At 44.3% G+C, this 20907-nt stretch overlaps 1 protein-coding gene across 1 annotated transcript in view; it reads right to left on the bottom strand.

The window, feature by feature from the left end:
- ano1b (anoctamin 1, calcium activated chloride channel b) overlaps positions 1-19249 on the bottom strand; it is a gene marked incomplete at both ends in the record, with an annotated part of 50613 nt that extends 31364 nt beyond the window's left edge. The window contains 9 exons of the mRNA XM_083654689.1: positions 1263-1304; positions 1832-1887; positions 3438-3489; positions 4085-4139; positions 5214-5365; positions 9270-9368; positions 13452-13784; positions 14791-14850; positions 19145-19249. Of these exons, the coding sequence (XP_083510815.1) occupies positions 1263-1304; positions 1832-1887; positions 3438-3489; positions 4085-4139; positions 5214-5365; positions 9270-9368; positions 13452-13784; positions 14791-14850; positions 19145-19249 (954 nt within the window). The remainder of the gene's footprint in view (positions 1-1262; positions 1305-1831; positions 1888-3437; positions 3490-4084; positions 4140-5213; positions 5366-9269; positions 9369-13451; positions 13785-14790; positions 14851-19144) is intronic.
- Positions 19250-20907: the final 1658 nt, after the last annotated feature.

A 20907-nucleotide genomic window follows, 5' to 3' on the forward strand; every position in this document is an offset into this window, starting at 1 on the left:
AGGTCAGATATTTATAAAGTAATGACACATTCAGCGGGAAACTAACTATAATTAAGACATGTGCCAACTTTGACGACATTTGGTTCAGTAGTTTAAGAGCAAACAGGTTTTTTTTACTTCCTGAAAAGTTTCTGTTTTGGAAATTCGAGGTCCTGGAACGACAGCAGCGATAAGTGAGTCTGTGCCAGTTAACAGCCACTGCTGGTTCTGAAGGCGGGTTGAAATTGAATGAGTGACAGGTCGTAGCACCGATGAGAGAGCAAATGGGCTGCGCCTCCCGTGTTGTCTGATCGCAAAGTCGTTACTGATTGGAGAGGACTGAAGCCATCACTGGCATATGACTGGCCAAGTGAACGGTTCCCTCCCATAACCAGCCCTCTGAGGGAAAGTGTCTCAGACCCAGAGAGAGCTCTGCAGCATGCAGTAATGTAGTGTATCAGCGTAAGAACTCTCATGGGTCTGGCGTCGAGACTAGTGCTAACCTGACAACACACTTATCTCTGTCTCTTGGGATCAAGTTCAAAAGTGGATAATGAACTATCAATTTTTTTTTATCAACTTACAAACTGGAGACTAGCAACAAATCAGAGATCAGTAGCCTAACATTGTAATCCTGTTTGGCAACGCTTTTCTAACAAAGCGGAAAATATGCACACAACTTCATATCTAACACACTGGGTGATACAAAGATCAACATCTGAAAGAAAACTACAAACCTTGAAATTCCCAAAGGGATGGGAACAACTAAGCCTTGGAGGATAATATAATATAATATAATATAATATAATATAATATAATATAATACAGAAAATAGTGGCATACGAAAAGGTCACGGAAGACCATGGAGCTGTTTCTGTGCATTCACACCGTGGGAGGAAAATCGCTTATGCCGGGATCATACTACATTATATTTTTTGTCTTTCACAAATCGACGTCACCATGTCAGACTAGTCAATCATACTGCCATCAAATTGTGATGTGTCTTGGCCCGGGAGACTGGCAACACTACAAGTCTGACTCCAACCAGAACTTCCAACTCTGATGCGGAACATCGAAATGACCCGCACGCCACAAGTCCATTTTCTTACGCAGTGAAAAACAAATTGATAATTGATAACCTCACAGAGTGAAGACAGGACTGACTGTGCACAGGCAGGCAAGACAGACAGCACAGCGCCACATCACAATTGCTCAAGTGACACCATTGATCAAATCACTGATGGCACCGCTGATGACATCACAAAAGAAGATAGGATTCTTACCTTCCTGTCATTAGGTTCTGCGTTCTCCCCCACAATATCTCCCTAAAAGAGAAGAAAATCATTAAAGACAGTTGTAGACTTGTATTTTTTTTGTAGACTTGTAGCTTGTAGCTCTATGTGACCTCTTTATGACCTCTATATGACCTGACCAGGACTTGATTTGACACATCTCCAATAATTAATTAATGTTGTTAGTTTGTACACACACCGTTACAATCATATGTGAAACCTTATTCTCATCTGTTAAGGTTATTCTCCGCTCTTCATCCACTGTTGCCCTCACCGGTCCACCATCCAAACCACCATCTCCAGAGCATTTTTATAAGTTACATGAATTATTTATTGTTAGGTCGTGTTTCTTTTTTGGTTTGATTTGGCTTATGTATGTGTTTTTTCTGTCTGGAAATTTTTAATAAAAACATTTTGAGGAGGAGGCGGAGGAGGAGGAGGAGGAGGAGGAGGAAGAGGAAGAGGAAGAGGAAGAGGAAGAGGAAGAAGAAGAAGAAGAGGAAGAGTTTGGAGCGAGGAGGCTCATGCTAATATAATAGGGTAGAACCAGTACTACTCACATCATGGAGTGGGTAGGCTGCTGTGTACACAGCATTACCCAGAAGACTGGTGATTCCTATAGGAGACAGAGAGACAGACAGACAGACAGACAGACAGAGAGACAGACAGAGAGAGAGACAGACAGAGAGACAGACAGACAGAGAGAGAGACAGACAGACAGACAGAGAGACAGACAGACAATAGAGAGACAGACAGAGAGAGACAGACAACAGAGAGACAGAGAGACAGACAGACAGACAGACAGAGAGAGACAGACAACAGAGAGACAGACAGAGAGAGACAGACAGACAGACAGAGAGACAGACAGACAGACAGACAACAGAGAGACAGACAGACAGAGAGAGAGACAGACAGACAACAGAGAGACAGACAGAGAGAGAGACAGACGGACAACAGAGAGACAGACAGAGAGAGAGACAGACAGACAGACAGACAGACAACAGAGAGACAGACAGACAGAGAGAGAGACAGACAGACAACAGAGAGACAGACAGACAGACAGACAGAGAGAGAGACAGACAGACAACAGAGAGACAGACAACAGAGAGACAGACAACAGAGAGACAGACAGAGAGACAGACAGACAGACAGACAACAGAGAGACAGACAGTGGTAGTTAACATTACTTGTGTGTTACTTCACTAATTAAGGCCCAGGTCTTCTAATATGAGGCCATTGAGGTGAATAGCATAAACAAGTGTGGGTACAGGGAGTTTACTGTATGTAAGATATTCACAGCCTGGCCAAATGAACACAAATGAACAGCAAATAATTCATTGTAATTGAACCAACATGCAACATTAACCATAGCATCACACAGTCTAAATCACAGCTGCTGGTAGAATCAGAATTACCTGTGAAAATGCACTCATTATCTACAACAGCATTGCAATATTCTCCTAAACAACTGAAGTGAATGGTGACCAACTTTCAAACAGAATTAAAGCTAGAAGTGCCCTAGGAGAATGCAGACCTCCGCCAAGGCCAATACTCCTGTCTGTTATGCTATGCAAATTTTGTGAGTTGGATCAGAACCCTGACTCTGACCCACCGACATCCCCCCAGCCACTCCCCCTACCCACCCCTCAAATCCCAACTCTCTCTGACCTTCCTATCCCTATCCCAGTTGCAGATGTCATAAATCCAGTGTTCAACAGGGCTTTGGTTCCAATGAAAATAAATGAATAAATAATGGAATTTGGACCACGGGAAAGACATTGCTGTGTTCTCTTTAAAATGGTTCAATGTATAGTTGTGAAAATATTTTGAACATTTCAGACCAATAACTCACACAAATTTGCCTCAGGTAGATTGAATTTATCCCATATCTGGGCATATCTTTTGTCTTTGAGTAGTGGGGCCTGTGGATGATCCTCTGGATTTTAATTGACTGCATTCATAGAGGATGAACAGACTGCAGATTTCAACTGATACAATTGTTCTAACCAGGCTGGCAAAACAGGATATACCATAATATACCAAAAGAGAGAGAGAGAGAGAGAGAGAGAGAGAGAGCGAGAGGGGGAGACAAAGAGAGAGATAGGGAGAGAGAGAGAGATAGGGAGAGAGAGGGAGACAGAGAGAGAGAGAGAGAGAGAGGCTTACCCATGCTGTACTTGGCCTTTGTGCATTTTGTTCGTTTTAATACCTCATAAACCTGACAGAGGGAAAGAGACACAACAATGTAACTCACCATGCTCCTGAAAACTGCTGCCACTAAACACAGAACATAGCAATCACTAATAATATAAGGAGAGGTCACACAGACAGACTCTTCTCTCTCACCACACACAGCCCGCACTTAACGAGCTGTGTGTGGACGGTGAAAACCTGTCCAGAGACAATCATATGGACGGTCTATAACACTGAAGTGTGCAGGAAGCACATACATGTAAGCTGTGACCCTGATGTGAAGAATTCTGCCTGAATACATATTCATACTATACATATTACCTACCTACTACCTCATTCTGTTATGTTGTTTGTTTCACATACTTGCAGATGGTTTCTTGCTATAGCTAAATAATAAAAATAGCTTTTAGGATGATGTAGTTGGAGTGTATATTATCATGTGCTATTAAGGATAGTAATTCTGTATGGCTTTATTGGTGTATAGTTGAAAAGTTGATTATTCTCCCTACTTTGGACAATCTGTTAATATTAAGGCCTATGTGCTAAACAAGAGAGGCAGGGGAAAGTAGTTACTGGCTAGGATTAGTGGAAAGATCACAGACAGGATTCACTCGACTTACTATAGAGCTTCTGGTTTTACTGTCGAAGAAGGAATCTTTGTCTGACAGGTCAAACCTGCGAATAGAAACACACAGAGGCACAGCACATGCTACTGTTATCATCCATTAAAGTGGATATTCTGCACTTGAAGTAAGAGGACAAGCTATAAACAATTAGAAAACACATTTGGAAAAGGGCTTAAAAGACTTTTGGCTTGGTTAGATGAGTTATGGCCAAGTTGTTCACTGTTTAATAAAAGCCAAACTATTTGACTGAACTGATAAATAAATAAATAAATAAATAAATAAATAAGATTTCAAAATTTTTGTTGCCTGAGTAGTGGAGGGCCATAGCAGCCTATACCCCCTAATATTGCTCTGACTTATTTCCTAAGCGGCAGACATTTTTAAAAGAAAGAAAGAAAGACACTAGGGTCCCACAACACATTTGAAAATGTTTCAGCAGGAAGAGCAAGACTGAAAGATCAGCCAATAGCAGAAGGTCAGTTCAGTACCATACTTTTCACCATTAGGTGTCATGTGTCACCACAGATTTAGGTGGGGTGTAGTTACTCTAATAACAGTGATTAATGCTATTTGCGTGGACCCAGCACCTGGTGGCATTAAGAAACGTGTGTGTGTGTGTGTGCGTATGCGTGTGTTTATGGGAGTTGATGTGTGGGTCAGCCTAAAATAACCTTGCCTCCTAGCAGCATACATGATACAGTATGTGCATTCCTGATACCAGGATAGTAAAATGTTGCTTTAAAATGACGCAGGTTAATATAGCACCATATGTCAACCGTCCGCAATGTTACTGACTTTGAAACTTGAGCTGGGAACATGCTCTAACGTCAGCCTTGGAGCCTTGTCGACAGCAGTTAGACCTATAGCCTATACGAGGGATCAACCGATCAGCATTTTGGTAAACAAACGGCTTCAAAATAATTCCGAATGGAAACAGAGTACGCTCAGAATGAGGAGCGGAAGTCGCCGCGATGACAGTCTTATCGCATCGATAAAAACTTTATTTTAGAGCCACAATATATCAACAACTAGACAACAGATATGAAAGCTGGTGGGCTTCATGGAAAGAGCATAACTCAGGATGTGAAGAATGAAGATGTTGTTATGTAAAAGATGTACTTACAGATGTTGTTTTTCCCTGGAGAAAGTGTATGACAGGTGTTTGATGTTTTTGGTTTGGTGTTCCTCAACATTTGGATGGAGAGGCTCTGAGACCTTACTGATCAACGAGTGGATCTTCTCTAAAACACTGCTGGACTGCTTCATCTCATATACCTGAAATCAACCAACAGACACAGGGTTAAAATCGACCAACAGACAAAGGTTTAAATCGACCAACAGGGCCCTGTTGGTGCAACATTGTCATTGTTAGTTTCTACTTTCGTTTCTAGCACTCAAAATCTAAATTTTTCCACTGGGTCAGTACATCAAAGGACATGATTCAGCGACCCAGTGGTAATTAAAAGAAAAAAGGGGGGATAGTCACTGGGTCACTAACTCACTCACTGGGTCACTAACTCACTGCGTCAAAAATTAACTTACTCACTGGGTCACTCACTCACTCACTCACTGGGTACACTAACTCACTCACTGGTTCACTAACACACTCACTCACTGCGTCACTAATGCCTGGTTCAGACTACACGAATTCAGCCCGATATTAGACCGATTTGGTCGTGGGCGACAGATTTTCAGCGTCGGGCCCGAATATGACCGTCGGGGACGATGACCGGCCGTCTTCACCTCTTGTAGTGTGACATAATCAAAGACCATCGTCGGGACCAGTCGGGACGTCTAGGACGCCTCACGACGCCCTGACGAAAAGACTGGCATGTCAGTCTTTTGGACATGGTTTCGCCTAGTGTGACACCCCGGAAGACAGGTATCAGGTCCTGGGGAGACCGCTCCCCGCTCGATACAGATTTCACCCGCTCGCACTCACCGCTCCGCTCCGCTCAAAAGAATAAAAGAGATAAAAAGGCCAGGGTGTTTTAATTTGCGTTTAAACGCCTGGGCAATGGGCATTGCTCACTACAAATAACATGAGCTCAGCAGAGTCGGCTGCATGTTCGTTTCTCTTCCTTCTCGTCTCGCAGCAGCTGGCCAGAAAATAGTGGGCGTGCACATGAAGTAAGTTGGAGGCTGGAGCGGACATCACAGTGCATCACAGTAGAGCCTGTCACTCATCCAAATAACGTTAATTCTGCAAGGGATATACTGTATATAGCACCTGGATTACATACATGTTTCACATAGGGTTGTGTTTGGATTTCAATGTTTTATTTTGCCCAATATTGAAATGTTTTACAATTGCATGTTGTGCTAACATAAACATTATTTCTATCTACCACTTTAGCCTATTTAGGCTGATTTGGTTGCTATTTCTTGTCAATGTAGTGGCCTCAATGCATGCTGGGAGATTTCGTTCACAGGTCCGCCTCCCCGACGACCTGTGAACTCGCTGACGACAGCAGACGACGTGATGACGGTGGCATACGATGCTCTGTCGGTGTTAAGCGAGAATACACTTGTAGTGTGGCCAGTCTCCCGACCAAGACATGCCACGAATTTATGGCAGTATGATGGCCTCGTCTGACATGGTGACATCGTGAACGACAAAAAATATCGTGTAGTCTGATCCTGGCATAACTCACTCACTAGGTCACTAACACACTCATCACACTCACTCACTGGGTCACTAAGGGCAGATTCAGACAGATAGACGCACAAGCCTGCGTCTAATTGCATCGGCTGAATAGAGGGTATGCACGTGATGTCACAGAGGCAGAAGTCACTGTGGGGTCACGCCCACTGAGTCACAGCAAGACTGAGCTTGAATGCAGTAATCAATCAGCCTAAATAACTGACACCTGCTGCTCAGGGAGGAATTTGACACTCAATTTGACACTCATTCCTGATTGAGGGGGCGTGTTCCAGTGGGTGTGCATACCCTCTATTGGTTTGAATGGACAGTAACTCATTGTGATTGTGATGTCATCATTGATTGTGATGTCATCAGTGCAGCTGAGACAGGCTCTGATTGGTAGAACGCAGTCCAGCTCCATCCAATGATGTCATCATTGCTAACTTTGCCTTTGCCTAGACCCAAAACTAACTTTATGAAGAAAACTGTCACATACAGATCTATAATGTCCTGGAATTGTCTGCCAGTAAACATTTCCTCCATTCATGGGAGGGTAGGTTTTAAACGGAAACTAAGATCCCATCTCACAACTCACTAACACTAACACCAGCAAACACACTTTGAAACTTGGCACACAACTTTACTTCCCATTATGTTTTTCTTTTAATAGTATGTCTGTCTGTATGTAATGTAGCTGGCCAGCTACATAACTAGCTGACCAAACTATTTTCTATGTTTTTTCCTATTTTTGTACTGCTTTTTACTCTGTGATTCTCCTGTATTGCACTTTGTAAAATGCAAAGTGCAATACTATTTCCTATTTTTTTACTATGTTATTTTATACTGAATTTTACTGTCTTGTGTTTGGACCCCAGGAAGACTAGCGGTCGTTTCGGGCGGCAGCTAATGGGGATCCTTTTAAATAAAAAAACAAATAACCGTAAACCCATGTTCTGATTGGTTCCATTTTGCACCAAATTCGACACTGCACTTCCTTGGGTGGGTCCCCAGCAACACACCCAGCAAGTCAAGTGTGAAGTAGATCAGGCGGGAGGGGGCCTGATGCATCTGCCAGAGCAAATAAAACATGAGCTGGTTCCCAGGCTAGGTGTGCGTCGCTGTGCGTCGCTGGTGTTGACATGCTGTTGAGATCTGATGCCAGCTGGTTGAGGGAACCACATTGTAGGAAATGCTGGTTGCAGAGAAGGCCTTGATAGATATTTTAATGATTGCGATGGTCTGATTAGCTGAGTAGTCTTGCCAGAATATATTTTAAGCCTTTCACTATGTATATGGAGGGGAAACTTTGCTACTACTGTATTAGTAGGCTACTAGAATCAGAATCAGCTTTATTGGCCACGTATGTAGACATACAGTACAAGGAATTTGACCGGTATACAGACAGTACGTTGCTCTCAATGTACTTATACACAGGAAAAAGAAAGGGTATGCATACAAGCTAAAACAAACAAACAAACAAGGACAGCGAGCAGACGTACATAAAAAAAAAAAAAAAAAAAATGCTATTTACAATATATACATAAGTGTGATGTAGAGTGACCGTTATAAATGTATAAGGAAAAAATAATAATTGCATACTGTACCTACAGTCTAAGTATATGTAAACCACGCTGGATTGTAAACAAGGCTATAAGTCAGATATTATTCCACAGTTTATCAGTCTATCTACTACTACTACTACTACCACTACTGCTGCTGCTGTTACTACTACTACTGCTACTATAGTGCATGTACAAACAGCGAGTCAAGGACAGAATGTTGCCTTTTCTAGTTGCCATTAGTGTTGGAGTTGGCCTTTCCAAGCTCCAACAAAACCATCAGCGTAAGATGGAATGTTTTGGAAGAGCCAATTCTGAGCGATCCTAACAAAAAATCTAGTTTTACACCGTCCGCCATTATAAATTGAACATGTATAATTCAGAAAGTTTAACCATAGCTACAGTATGTTGAGGGAGGCTATCAAAGATTTGCAAGTCTTTGATAGCCTGTGATTGAGTATATCTGTTGCCATAAAATAGTAGAATAGCCTACTCTCCCTCTGTGGCAATAGTGGCAATCATAGCTTAATACAGGGGAAAGAAATGATGATCCCAATAGTAATAGTAATGTTACTGTTCACTGCCATGTTTTCTGTTGGCATTGTTGGCATCAAAATAACTACAGGTGGAAACTAGCCCTTGGGCTATAACCTGGCATGTTTACTGTACGGCTGTACTGTTCATTAATGTGCAATGTCCCATTCTTTAAATAAATGAATCTGAATTGTTGTACCCAAAATACTGTGTGAGTCTGTAAGTCAGCCATTTTAACCAGTTTTCTCATACCAGACTATGAGCTTAATTGGGTTGTTCTAACCCCAGTTATGATATTTACTTACATCAACACAAAACTAGATTACTTGAGTAAGAGAGAAGGGAAAATGTACCTTCTTAAGTTGGACAGAGACACACAGGGTAGGATTAGAAAAGTGATAGAAAAAGAAGAGAAGAGAGAAAGAACATAAATCAGTCTTACTTTCTTGGTGGGCATCTTAAGCTTCATAAACTCAGCCTCCCGGCAGAGAACGCTCCAGGGAGCATGAATCTTCACAAAGCCCACACCTGGAGTCTTGGCCTGGCAAATGTACAAGATAAAAGGCTCAACTAAAGTACACACAATGTGCAACATCACAAGTCATTACAATGAAATGCAGGGATGTGATCGGGAAGACAAAGAAGCAGGAATACAAAGAAGCAGGAATACACTCATTTCCCATTAGAAATTAAAGGTCCCAATTCGTGCAGCTGTAACCTCTTAAAAACGTGTGTCTCTGGTCCATAAAACATGATTCTGGATTAATTTGTCGAAAATATAGCAACCCCGTTCGTTCTGACGGAGTTGTCACTTCCTCATCTCGTTGCGTCCCAAGAATGGTCTGTTTCTATAATATATTCAGAACTAACAGTTCCCATTGGCCGCTGAGGGAGAGCCCGCCCCAGGCTCCCAGCGGCCAATCAGATTAGCGTCTGTGGACCAGCACACTGGGTTGTGTCCACAACTAACGCTACCGCTAACTTAACGTTGCTACGCTAAAGAGGACATCTCAAAATGCCTAGACTTACCGAATGCACCTCCGCAGTTGCTGGATCACGTACAGTTGGCGTCGCTCCAGCTAGAAGTGTTAATTTTGTGGCTATAGACAAAATGGTGCAGATAGCTTGTGTGAGAGAGACGCGCGCAGTATGCGTGAGGAAGCTTGTGACGTCCCAATACCCCGTCTGGGGGAACAGAGCGTTTGGGGGTGTGGCTTGAAGGAGACTGCAGGGGGACGCTGGATAGGGACAAATCCAACTGTGGCAGTTCTGAGCTTGTGACCACTCATTACAGGGAGGGCTGACAGCAGTATATATGCATTTACAAGTAAAAACAGCTTTTGCACGGAATGGGACCTTTAATAGACGATGCGCCATGTGCACACTTTTTTGGGGGGTTGTGACCAAACTCATGACACGTCATCCACATAATCAGTGAGTATGACTCATCACTTGACGATTGTGGGGCATGACATGACATCATCAGGGGTTATGACATCATCCTTAACGTTGCCCAATGTTTTCCAGTTGACCCTTGGGCAGGTCCTCAGTCGAAAGGCCTCAGGTAGGTCTGGGGGGTGATAAAGTCGTTATTTGTGGGGGCTTCCGGGTCTGGTTGTAGAGGCGGATGGCAGTTGGGTAGAAACTGTCCCTGTGACGAGAGGTTCTGGTACCGCCAGACCTCAGTCTTCTGCCAAGGGGGGGAGGGCCTTAAAGAGTTTATAACCTGGGTGGGAGGGGTCAGGCATGATTTTACGAGTCCTGGCACTGTGTAGGTCCTGAAGGGATGGCAGGCTGCATCCGACCTCCTTTTCAGCACGATGGAGATGTCCTTGAGGGCGGCAGCAGCAGCAGCATACCAGACGGTGATGGAGGAGGTGAGGATGGACTCACTTGGAGGTGTAGAAAAGTACCAATGTTGTCTTTGACACCTTGAACGTCCTCAGCCACCGCAGAAAGTACCTCCTCTGTTGTCTTGTCTCTGTTGTCAATATTAAACAATCAGATGAGCCCCGGAACAAAGAGAGAAAAGGCAAGAGAGAAAAGCAGGACAAGTTGATTGTTTATCTTTTGGCTTAAAGGACGAATCATCCATCCACCCTGACAGCAGGGCCAAACAAACCAAGCTGCCTGGCCCACTATCACTACACGTCTGAGAGAGAGCCAACAGTTAGCAGAGCAAAACCTCACAGTTTTTCATGCTCAAGCTAGCATAAACCGTAGAAACACAAGTACAAACACAAGAATCAAGAATAAATCTCTCTTTTTAAGTGACAACCACTTCCCTTACCATCGCCTATGGCCATTTTCCTGCCGTTAAGTGCTGTGACAGCTGTCGTCAAGTGTAACATTGTTTAGCTTAGTTCAGTTTAGTTTGATTGAAGTCAAAGAGCTCCAAGTATGCTGTCTGTCTTCCCAGCAGCGTTCAGTTGTTAGATTCACATCACTCTGTGTGGAGTTTGCATGTTCTCCCCGTGACCCCTGGGGGTGTCCTTCATATAGGAACCCCACACCAAAACATGCAATATCCTGGTCGCTGATGTGGTGCCTCCTCTGGTCGTTAAGGGCGCCTGTTCGGAGGGAGGGGAACTGGTTGGAATAGCGTGAACCTCCCACGTGCTATGTCCTTCCGGTGAAGCTTCCCCTGTCAGGTGAAAAGAAGCGGCTGGCTTACTGCCCATGTCTCGGAGGAAGCATGGAGCCAGTTTCGGCTCTCCCCAGATCGGCAGAAGGTGGAGCAGCAAGCAGGATAAATAAATTAAAATTAGCACTAACGGGGGATAAAAATGGGATAAAAAAAATCGTGAAGAAAATATTAGCACAAAAAAAAAGATTCACATCACATGTGGTGAGTCTGTCTAAATGTCCACTAAGGACCTGTCCACATTAGAGATGTCAACAATTAACCTGAATCATTTTGACCGATTAATATTACTATGAGTTAAAGAGTTAAACATTACTTTATTTTCAAATAACAAAAAAGAAAAGTTTCTTGCATGGTAAAAGAAAAATCACACCCAGGTGTTGAAGTAAGCGGTGCAGGTGTGCAGCTCCCAGGTTTGCAGCAGGTTTCTCCCTTCTCCCCTCTCTCTAACACTGTCTGTGTGTCTGTGTGTGTGTGTGTGTGTGTGTGTGTGTGTGTGTGTGTGTGTGTGTATACGCGTGCGTGTTTCGAGCCGCTCTCTCCATAGCATGCCAAAGTCTCGCCAATGAGGAAATGAATCACAATTTCAGGCATCTAACCATAATTTAATAGATCCATGAACCAAACCCCCATTCAAAAAGCTCACTGACTTCCAGGCGAGGGAACCAGGCGATGCTAACCTCCGGGTTAGCCTACAAACAAAGATCAATCATACCTGTGCTGCTCTACAGCAACAGAAACAGCAATAACAAGAACCAACCCAAACAACACTACACTACCTCTGAAGGAAAGGGGCACGCACACAAACACACACACACGCACGGACACACACACACACACACACACACACACACACACACACACACACACACACACACACACACACACACACACACACACACACACACACACACACACACACACACACACACACACACATCTCTGTCCTGCATGTAGTCTGGTCACAATGTATCTATTGTGACAACTACACATGGTGGGACTCCAGGGCTAAACTAGCTGATGTCAGCTACCACTGATGTGTGTGTGTGTGTGTGTGTGTGTGTGTGTGTGTGTGTGTGTGTGTGTGTGTATCCGCGCGTGCGTGCGTATTTTCACAAATATTTCTCTTTCTGTGTTTGCATTTTTAGCCACCAAAGTAAAGAAATTAAATGCTGTGAGCTTAGAAATAATAAGGTTCCATCTGGCTTCAGGTCAGGGGGGGGCTGGGCGCTGTTGTGGGTTGCACCATCGTGCGTGGCCATTTTTCTGGGTTGCTTGTTTACGGCGGGCCGATTGCATGTTCCTTTGCATCTACATTAAATTAAAGGGATACACCAACATTTTATTATACTGAAGTTACTTCCTCATTTGCCATGAGGCGCATATGCTGTATGCAGTCATCAGTACAGCGCATACGCCTCATGGCAAACGAGGAAGTAACTTTGTTTACTCTTTGTTAGTTCGGTTACTCTTTGTTAGTTTTCGGTGTGGGGATTTACTTCGAAAATGACCGTTTCACAACTTTGGATGATTATTTAATCGCGTGACTACACGAGTCACAGCATGTACATGACATGTGAGTGTTTCCGGCGCTGTTGGAATGTGTATTTTGGGTGACTGAAGGGGAGTAGGCAAAAGTACCATAGACTGCCATTGTAGTGCTACGCTAAGTAGCAGTGAGGGCTGTACCGCTGTTTGTACTGCACGCACATTGAAGATAAAGGCATCCACATTCTACATTTAATATCGGCAATATGGCAAATCTCCAAAAATGTTGGCGTGTCCCTTTAAGATATTGACATTTTTATGTAATCTTTGCATGATATATATATTATATATATATAAATAAATGTTTAGGAATCACTGCTTTAAAGCACCATAAAGACTTGGACCACAGCAGCAGTATGTTCTGGTCCCTCATAGAACCATATTAAGACTGGAGCCCGACAGATAAATGAAAGGCTGAAGGCGTGAACTCACGTCCTCGTCTTTCTCCAGCTCCAGCCCCATGTCTCTAAGGCTGCCCTCGAACTCCTCCCTCCTCATCCTCTTGTCATCCTCCTGGTAGTCCAGGGTGAGGGTCAGGCTCTCTGCCTGGCATCCCAGCTCTGCGTCACCCGTGGGCGGGGGCAGCGAGTCCCCCCAGCCCTCTGTGGCGTGGGGGTGTCTGTCGCGGCCGCGGTGGGGGCCGCGGCGCAGGCTGCGGGCCAAGGCGCTGTCGGCGAGCAGACGCGCCGACTGCCGGCCGTGGCGCCCGCCCCCGGGCTTCTTCACGTGGTAGGTGAGCACGTAGTCCACGTGACGCTGGCCGTCCTGGGAGTAGGGATGCAACGATTACAGATTTTGACGGTACGATTATAGTCTGAGGAAAAATCACTGTTTCACGATTATTATGCATTCATTTATTTCACAACACTACAGAAATTTCACAGTACCATAATGTCCCTTTAACTTCCACAGTAGCATAATGTACTGTAAGCGAGCGTTTTGGGTTCTTTATATATTGTTTATGGATTGAAAGAACACGGAGACCGCTTCTAGTTGGGACCTGCTGCCATCCATTTACTTGGTCAGGGGAGAAAGAGATACACAGAGAATGAGTGAACCACACTCCACTTCCGTTTCACAATAAGAGTACACAACATATACAGAACAATCTGCTACAGTACCTTATTTAATTACATTATTATTATATTAATTACTTATTTGAGGGACAATGCACATTAATGAACATTACATTTAAAATGTGCCAGTATTAGCCAGATGCATACATTTCAACTGCTGTCCCTTGGAACTCCAGTTAGAATTGTCAGTGCCTCCCACACACTGACAGGAGTGTATTAACCCAGCATACAGTACAGTACATGTCTTTGATGGTGGGAAGAGACCGGAGAACCCGGAGGAAACCCACACAAACACAGGGAGAACATGCAAACTCCACACAGAAAGGACCTGGGATGGACCAGGGTTTTGAACCCAGGACCTTGTTGCTGTGAGGCAGCAGCGCTAACCACTGAACCACCGTACTGGCCTTATGACTTTTGAAGCGTTTTCTAAAAATCGCATTTATGCCTCAAAAGTCATAAAAATGGTCCTCATTTGTGAAGATTACCTTGCTGAAGACAAAATCCACTGTTGCATAAACTTTTGTTAACCACATAACTTATTTCAGGCATTTAACCAAAATCTACATACAAAAATCCCATTGACGTTGAGATGATGAAGATCTGGATATTGGCACTTCCGGTTCAGGAGTGCCAATATCCAGGACAGGTCTTCCCGACTCATTCCTTGCTCTATAGTGAAATGTGTTCATTACCTGGAAGTAGATTCCGTGCTGGCATCCGGTGTTGTCCTCGGGGGTGAGAGCCTTCAGCAGCTGGCAGCGACCACACAGGGACAGACAGGGACAGGGAGGACAGGGCATTTACGATGCATCGCACAGGACACGTGGATACAGGCGTGTGTGTGTGTGTGTGTGTGTGTGTGAGATAGTGTGTGTGTGTGTGAGAGTGTGTGTGTGTGTTTGAGAGAGAGAGAGAGAGAGCTGTGTACATGTGGCTTTGTGTTTCACATTGTGTTTGACACAGCAGATACAATGCATAGGTGTGCAGGGTTTGGGGCTCCTTTTGTATGTGTGTGAGAGAGACTGACAGAGAGAGAGAGGGGAGAGAGACAGAGAGGGAGGAGAGAGTAGTGAGGGAGAGAGAGGGGGAGAGAAAGAGAGGGCGAGAGAAAGAGAAACTAAATGAAAATAAAGAATAATTTTCATTGCAGTAGTCTACTTTGTGGAGTGATTATTGTACATGGGTTTACACTAACAGATTGCACATTTGAACTCTTAATAGTGTTCATCCCAGTGGACCATATACCGATTGTACCCGGTATCAGTAGTACTCAACACCAGTTATACTGTAAGTACATTTTAGCACCACCTAGTGTTACCTGATCACTGGTACAGTGTTGACCAGTTGAGTGTCAACTACAGTAGGAACACCGACTTGTCATCCATTGTGGTCTTAATATCTTACACTGTAAGAGTTTGTTCGGTAACACCGTCATAGTGTTTATATTGTTAACCCTTTCATAAGTGATTCATTTAACACTTTCACAGTGGTTCTATAAACACCGGCCGGGTGAGTGTTAATTTTAACTCAAGGGTGTTAAATATATGATTTAAAAAATTTGCAGTGTGGGCATCTGGGCTATCAGATTTCTTAATTCCCTACATGCTTTGATGCACATTGCATCGTCAAATTATGTTCTGGAAAGATGAGTAAGTTATATTTGGGTCACACATACTGTAGCAGATCAGATGGAATGGATCACAAACTACACAGAGAGCAGGCACCAGTATTTAACACTGGACTCACAGACTTAACTCTGGCGCTTCGGTTATCTTCAGGAGCGTACCCTGAATATTTTGAGATCAGCCCCAACTACTTTTTTGATCCGGAAATATGTGTTCAACATAGCTCCAAATTCCTGTTGCCAAAAAAAGAACAAGTAACGAGTATGATTATATTATATGGTTCACTTTCCACAGGAAAATCACAAGACTGCTCTCAAACTGACTGGATTTGACAAAATATGTAGAAAACAAAAAACACAGTGACACAGTTGACATCTGCATAAACTGCTGAATTGAAACCAACCCAGTTTCAATAGTTTTCTCCAACCACATGGCTGGGTAGGACATAGGACATGAAACATTTAATCATATGACTCTAGTTAATTTGCATGTCACCTCATATGAGACAGGAGGACACTGCTTTAAAGTCTCAAAAATGAGCTAGATTTGCTAGAAAGATGAACAACATTTCACCTTTTCGCCAATAGGGCGCTGCTTGATGATGTCACTATAGGTTGACAGTACAGTACAGTACAGTACAGTACAGTACAGGCTAGTTAAGTGTTGGTAGTAAGGACAGGCTCACCGCGTATGCTGTTGTGTTTCTGACTTGGATTGTGGTTGTTTTTTGTTGAAATGTCGGCGCTGCTCTATATGGATAAGAAAGGGACAAGACAGGTGAAACATCTGAAGTTATATGGCCCTTTAGGAGACACTGTTGAATCAGTGTCAGACACCAGAACTTAATGTGGGAAAATATAGAGTAAATCTACAGCAGGGACAGGACGGACTGGGGAGCGGGCGTTGACGAGCATGGGACGGACTGGGGGGCGTTAACGAGCATGGGACGGACTGGAGGGCGTTAACGAGCATGGGACGGACTGGGGGGCGTTAACGAGCATGGGACGGACTGGAGGGCGTTAACGAGCATGGGACGGACTGGGGGGCGTTAACGAGCATGGGACGGACTGGAGGGCGTTAACGAGCATGGGACGGACTGGGGAGCGTTAACGAGCATGGGACGGACTGGAGGGCGTTAACGAGCATGGGACGGACTGGGGGGTGTTAACGAGCATGGGACGGACTGAGGGGCGTTAACGTGCATGGGATGGACTGGAGGGCGTTAACGAGCATGGGACGGACTGGGGGGTGTTAACGAGCATGGGATGGACTGAGGGGCGTTAACGAGCATGGGACGGACTGGGGGGTGTTAACGAGCATGGAATGGACTGGGGGCGTTAACGAGCATGGGACTGGGGGGCGTTAACGAGCATGGGACTAGGGGGCGTTAACGAGCATGAGACGGACTGGGGGGCGTTAACGAGCATGGGACGGACGGACAACCCAAAATAATGCCTCCGGCCATGGCGATCGCCGGCGGAGGGATCTAAAAAGGAATATACATTTAATAAGTAACAGATAATTTCACAGCAAAGGAAAGGGAGAGAACAGGAGAGTGTGTGAAAGAGCAAGGAAGGAGAAAGAGTGACACAACCCTAAAAAAACATAAACATTAGCCATAACTGATTTACAATAATCTAACTCCATTATTGCTTACAATAATATTTCCCTATTACGCTATTGCTGTGCAGACTGTTTAGATAGCCAGGCGACCCCGTTGATTAAACTATTTATATTCTCTATCAGATAAAAGACTGGCCTACATTACCAAACAGAACAGAGCCAACAATATAAAGAGAGACATTCTGTCCTAAATTTGACTTTGACACAGGCTGCCTTGTCTCATTCTCATGGACACGTCATGTAGGACAATTAACTTATTAACACTGAGACTATCAGACTAAAAATGAGACTAAAAATCCCTCTGAAGCTTCAGCCTAATGCAGCCATCATACACACAAGGCAAATATGAAATACTGAAATACTAATTTTTAAAATACTATGTATAATAGTAGTTACCAGCGGAGTGCAGGGAAAGGTCTCCACCCTATACTTTAGAATAACAGAAGTATTACTATATTGTCTCCAAGAGAACAGCCTTTTATTTTATTTTTACCCAGACACCCCCCCCCCCCCATCTCGAACCAGGCCAGGTATTTCTCCAAGGAAAGCGTCCTCTCCGCTCTCCTCTTCTTCTAAACCAGAGGGACTGATTGTTCTCTGAAATACACTGATCAATTCAAACAATAAAATCAATTTACTGCCAAAGATGCGACTCCTATTGAGCATTCTCCAATAGAGTACTACAGGAATGAATCCTAAGACCTGCCTAAAATAAGGACCACTTTTATGATCTTTGAAGCATAAATATTATCTATCTATCTATATATAGATAGATAGATAATAAATGTGGCAATGTGGGCTCTGTTGTTCTCTGGTTTCAATTTTTGTCCCACTGATGATGTCAAAGTGACATCACTGATGATGTCATTAGTGATGTCATAAGATGCGAAGTTGTGACATCATAAGTGTTGTCATTCATCAGTGATGTCATAAGAGCGAGTGAGCCCGCACAGCAGTCGAGCTGCAGGGCAGTGCTGCAAAGCGACATGCAGTTGGCATGCACGTGACAACAATGCATGAGATCAACTCCAGCATCAGGAGGCGATGGAGAGCGAGGTGTCTGTCTCCCAGTGGACATCACTGAAGATGTGTCCAGTAGCATCATCAGTAGATGTCTGGACAGAAGTCATATCGCCCCGCCCTAACCTCATCTACCTCCCTTCTCCGCTGTCTGTTTTTGCTCCATGTGTGTCTCCCCTCTCAGAGGTGCTCACAAGTCATGTTATTGCAAGTCCAAGTCAAGTCTCAAGTCTTTGGTCACCAAGTCCAAGTCTCAGGTCACAAGTCCAAGTCAAGTCTCAAGTCTCTTATAGATGAGCGTTCTATCTGCTGCATGCCATCTGGTCTGCTAAGAACACTGAATAGTTACACTATGGAATTCAAAGCATGTACTGTATTATCCTCACTCCTTTATCTATTACCACAGTATCAGCATTGATTAGTTGACATTATTATTAGTAGACATTTCCTTAATGTTGATGCACCAAAAATAAAATAAAACAAATCCAAGTCCCCATCTCTGTCCCCCCCCCCCCCCCCCCCTCTCTCTGCGTATGTGTGTCTGTCTCTCTCTGTCCGTGTGTCTCTCTGGCTCTCTCGCTGCCTCTGTGTGTGTGCCTCTCTCTCTCTGCCTCTGTGTGTGTCTCTCTCTCTCGCTCTGTCTGTCTCTCTCTGCCTCTGTGTGTGTGTGTGTCTCTCTCTCTGTCTGTCTCTCTCTGCCTCTGTGTGTGTGTGTGTGTGAGTCTCTCTCTCTCTCTCTCTCTGTCTGTCTCTCTCTGGCTCTCGTGGTTCCACTCACTTGAAACTTGCCGTGGAAGACGACGTCTCGTAGGAAGTGTGGAGGCTGTGGGGGGCAGCTGGAGGCTGGAGGACAGCCAGGGCTTTCTGCTCCGTCCTCTGCCATGTTCCCATCCCAGCTCCCCGGCAGGACGGACGGATCGAGCGAGAGACGAGCGGACGCACGCCGTGGGAGAGAGAGCTGCTAAACACAATACTCCAGTTTGTCCTCTTACTTCCCTCCCACTCTCTGTCCTGTTTGAAATATCTCGTTTTATGACTGTTAAGTGTCTCTGATTTCCTGTTTCTCTCTCTCTCTCCCTCCCTCCTTTCTCTCTCTCTCTGTCTCTCTCTCTCTCTTTGTGTTTTTGCTAGTCTGTCATTAAAACTCTGTCTCCAGGTCCCTCTCTGTCTCGTGTGAAGTGAAGTGGCTGAGCTGAGTCCACCGTCTTGTTACTTGAGAAGCAGTCGGGAAGCCAACATCTAAACTTAGACAACGATAAAGTTGTGATGAACACAAGGTGCTCTCTCTCACTTTCTGTGTGTGTGTGTGTCTCTCTCTCTCTCTCTCTCGCTCTGTTTCTCTCTCTCTCTCTCTCATTTCAATTGTTGGGTCTAAAATAAAGAGCCTGGTTTTGACCTGCTCTTCATGAAAAGTGTCACGAGTTATCTTCTGTTATTATTTGGAGCTATATAAATAAAATTGACTAGACTTGACTTGAGTCTCTCTCTCTCACACACACACGCACACAAGCACGCACGCACACACACACAGATGCGCGCACACACACACACACACACACACACACACACACACACACACACACACACACACACACACACACACACACACACACACACACACACACACACACACACACACACACACACACACACACACACACACACACACACAGAGTTGTTGCCTGTCTGTCTGAGGCTGCTAATCATATTGTGAGGTTAATGCATGTTGAGGAAACATCAACATGGCTCAGGGAACACAAACATTCCTCAAGAGCCCTCTCGCTACCAAGATAGCTCTCTGTACAGTGTGTGTGTGTGTGTGTGAGTGTGTGTGTGTGTACAGTGCTAGGTGATATCAGGCTGTTGACTGAATAAAATCCAAAAGAGCTCCATTAACCCAGGCGTCAGATGTCAACAGCCGTCTCACAGATGATGCTGTTAAAATTATAATAGATGATGATAACAGATGATGGTGTTAAATGATAATAGGGGAGAACTGGGGGCGGTTACAACATGGACCTTTTCTCTTGTTACGCTTGTAGTCAGTAATTTTACGGTGACGTCATTACCCCCTCAGATTTTATTGTTGTTGTTGGTTTTTTGGTGCGGGGGGAGGGGGGGGTCAAGGAAGGTGGGGCGTAGGGTTAAAAGTGCCATAGCTAGGGATAGGAAGGTCATAGAGCAGTGTTTCTCAACCACAAAAATATTATTATGTATATCTGATTGTGCAATAAAACTTATTAAAAAGTTATTCTGATTCTGAAAACATAGGTCTAGAGCTAGGGGTGCACCGATCGATCGGCACGCAATCTGTATCGGCCGATTTTGACCTCAAATATGTGATCTGCTGCTGCAGATATTTCTTTATTGTCGCCGATCGCATAGCCGATCATGCTGCACGTGAGAAACATGAGGCAGCCCATTTTCATGTCTTCAATGTCTATCGTTTAACTTTCATATTGTGCTCTAACGTTTATATCATTGTGTTGCAAAGCACACGCTTTGCTTTCGTCAGTGTACTCACCTCCACACACCACACCA

This window comes from Poromitra crassiceps (genome assembly GCF_964638095.1).
Source record: "Poromitra crassiceps genome assembly, chromosome: 18".
Taxonomy (NCBI): Eukaryota; Metazoa; Chordata; class Actinopteri; order Beryciformes; family Melamphaidae; genus Poromitra; species Poromitra crassiceps.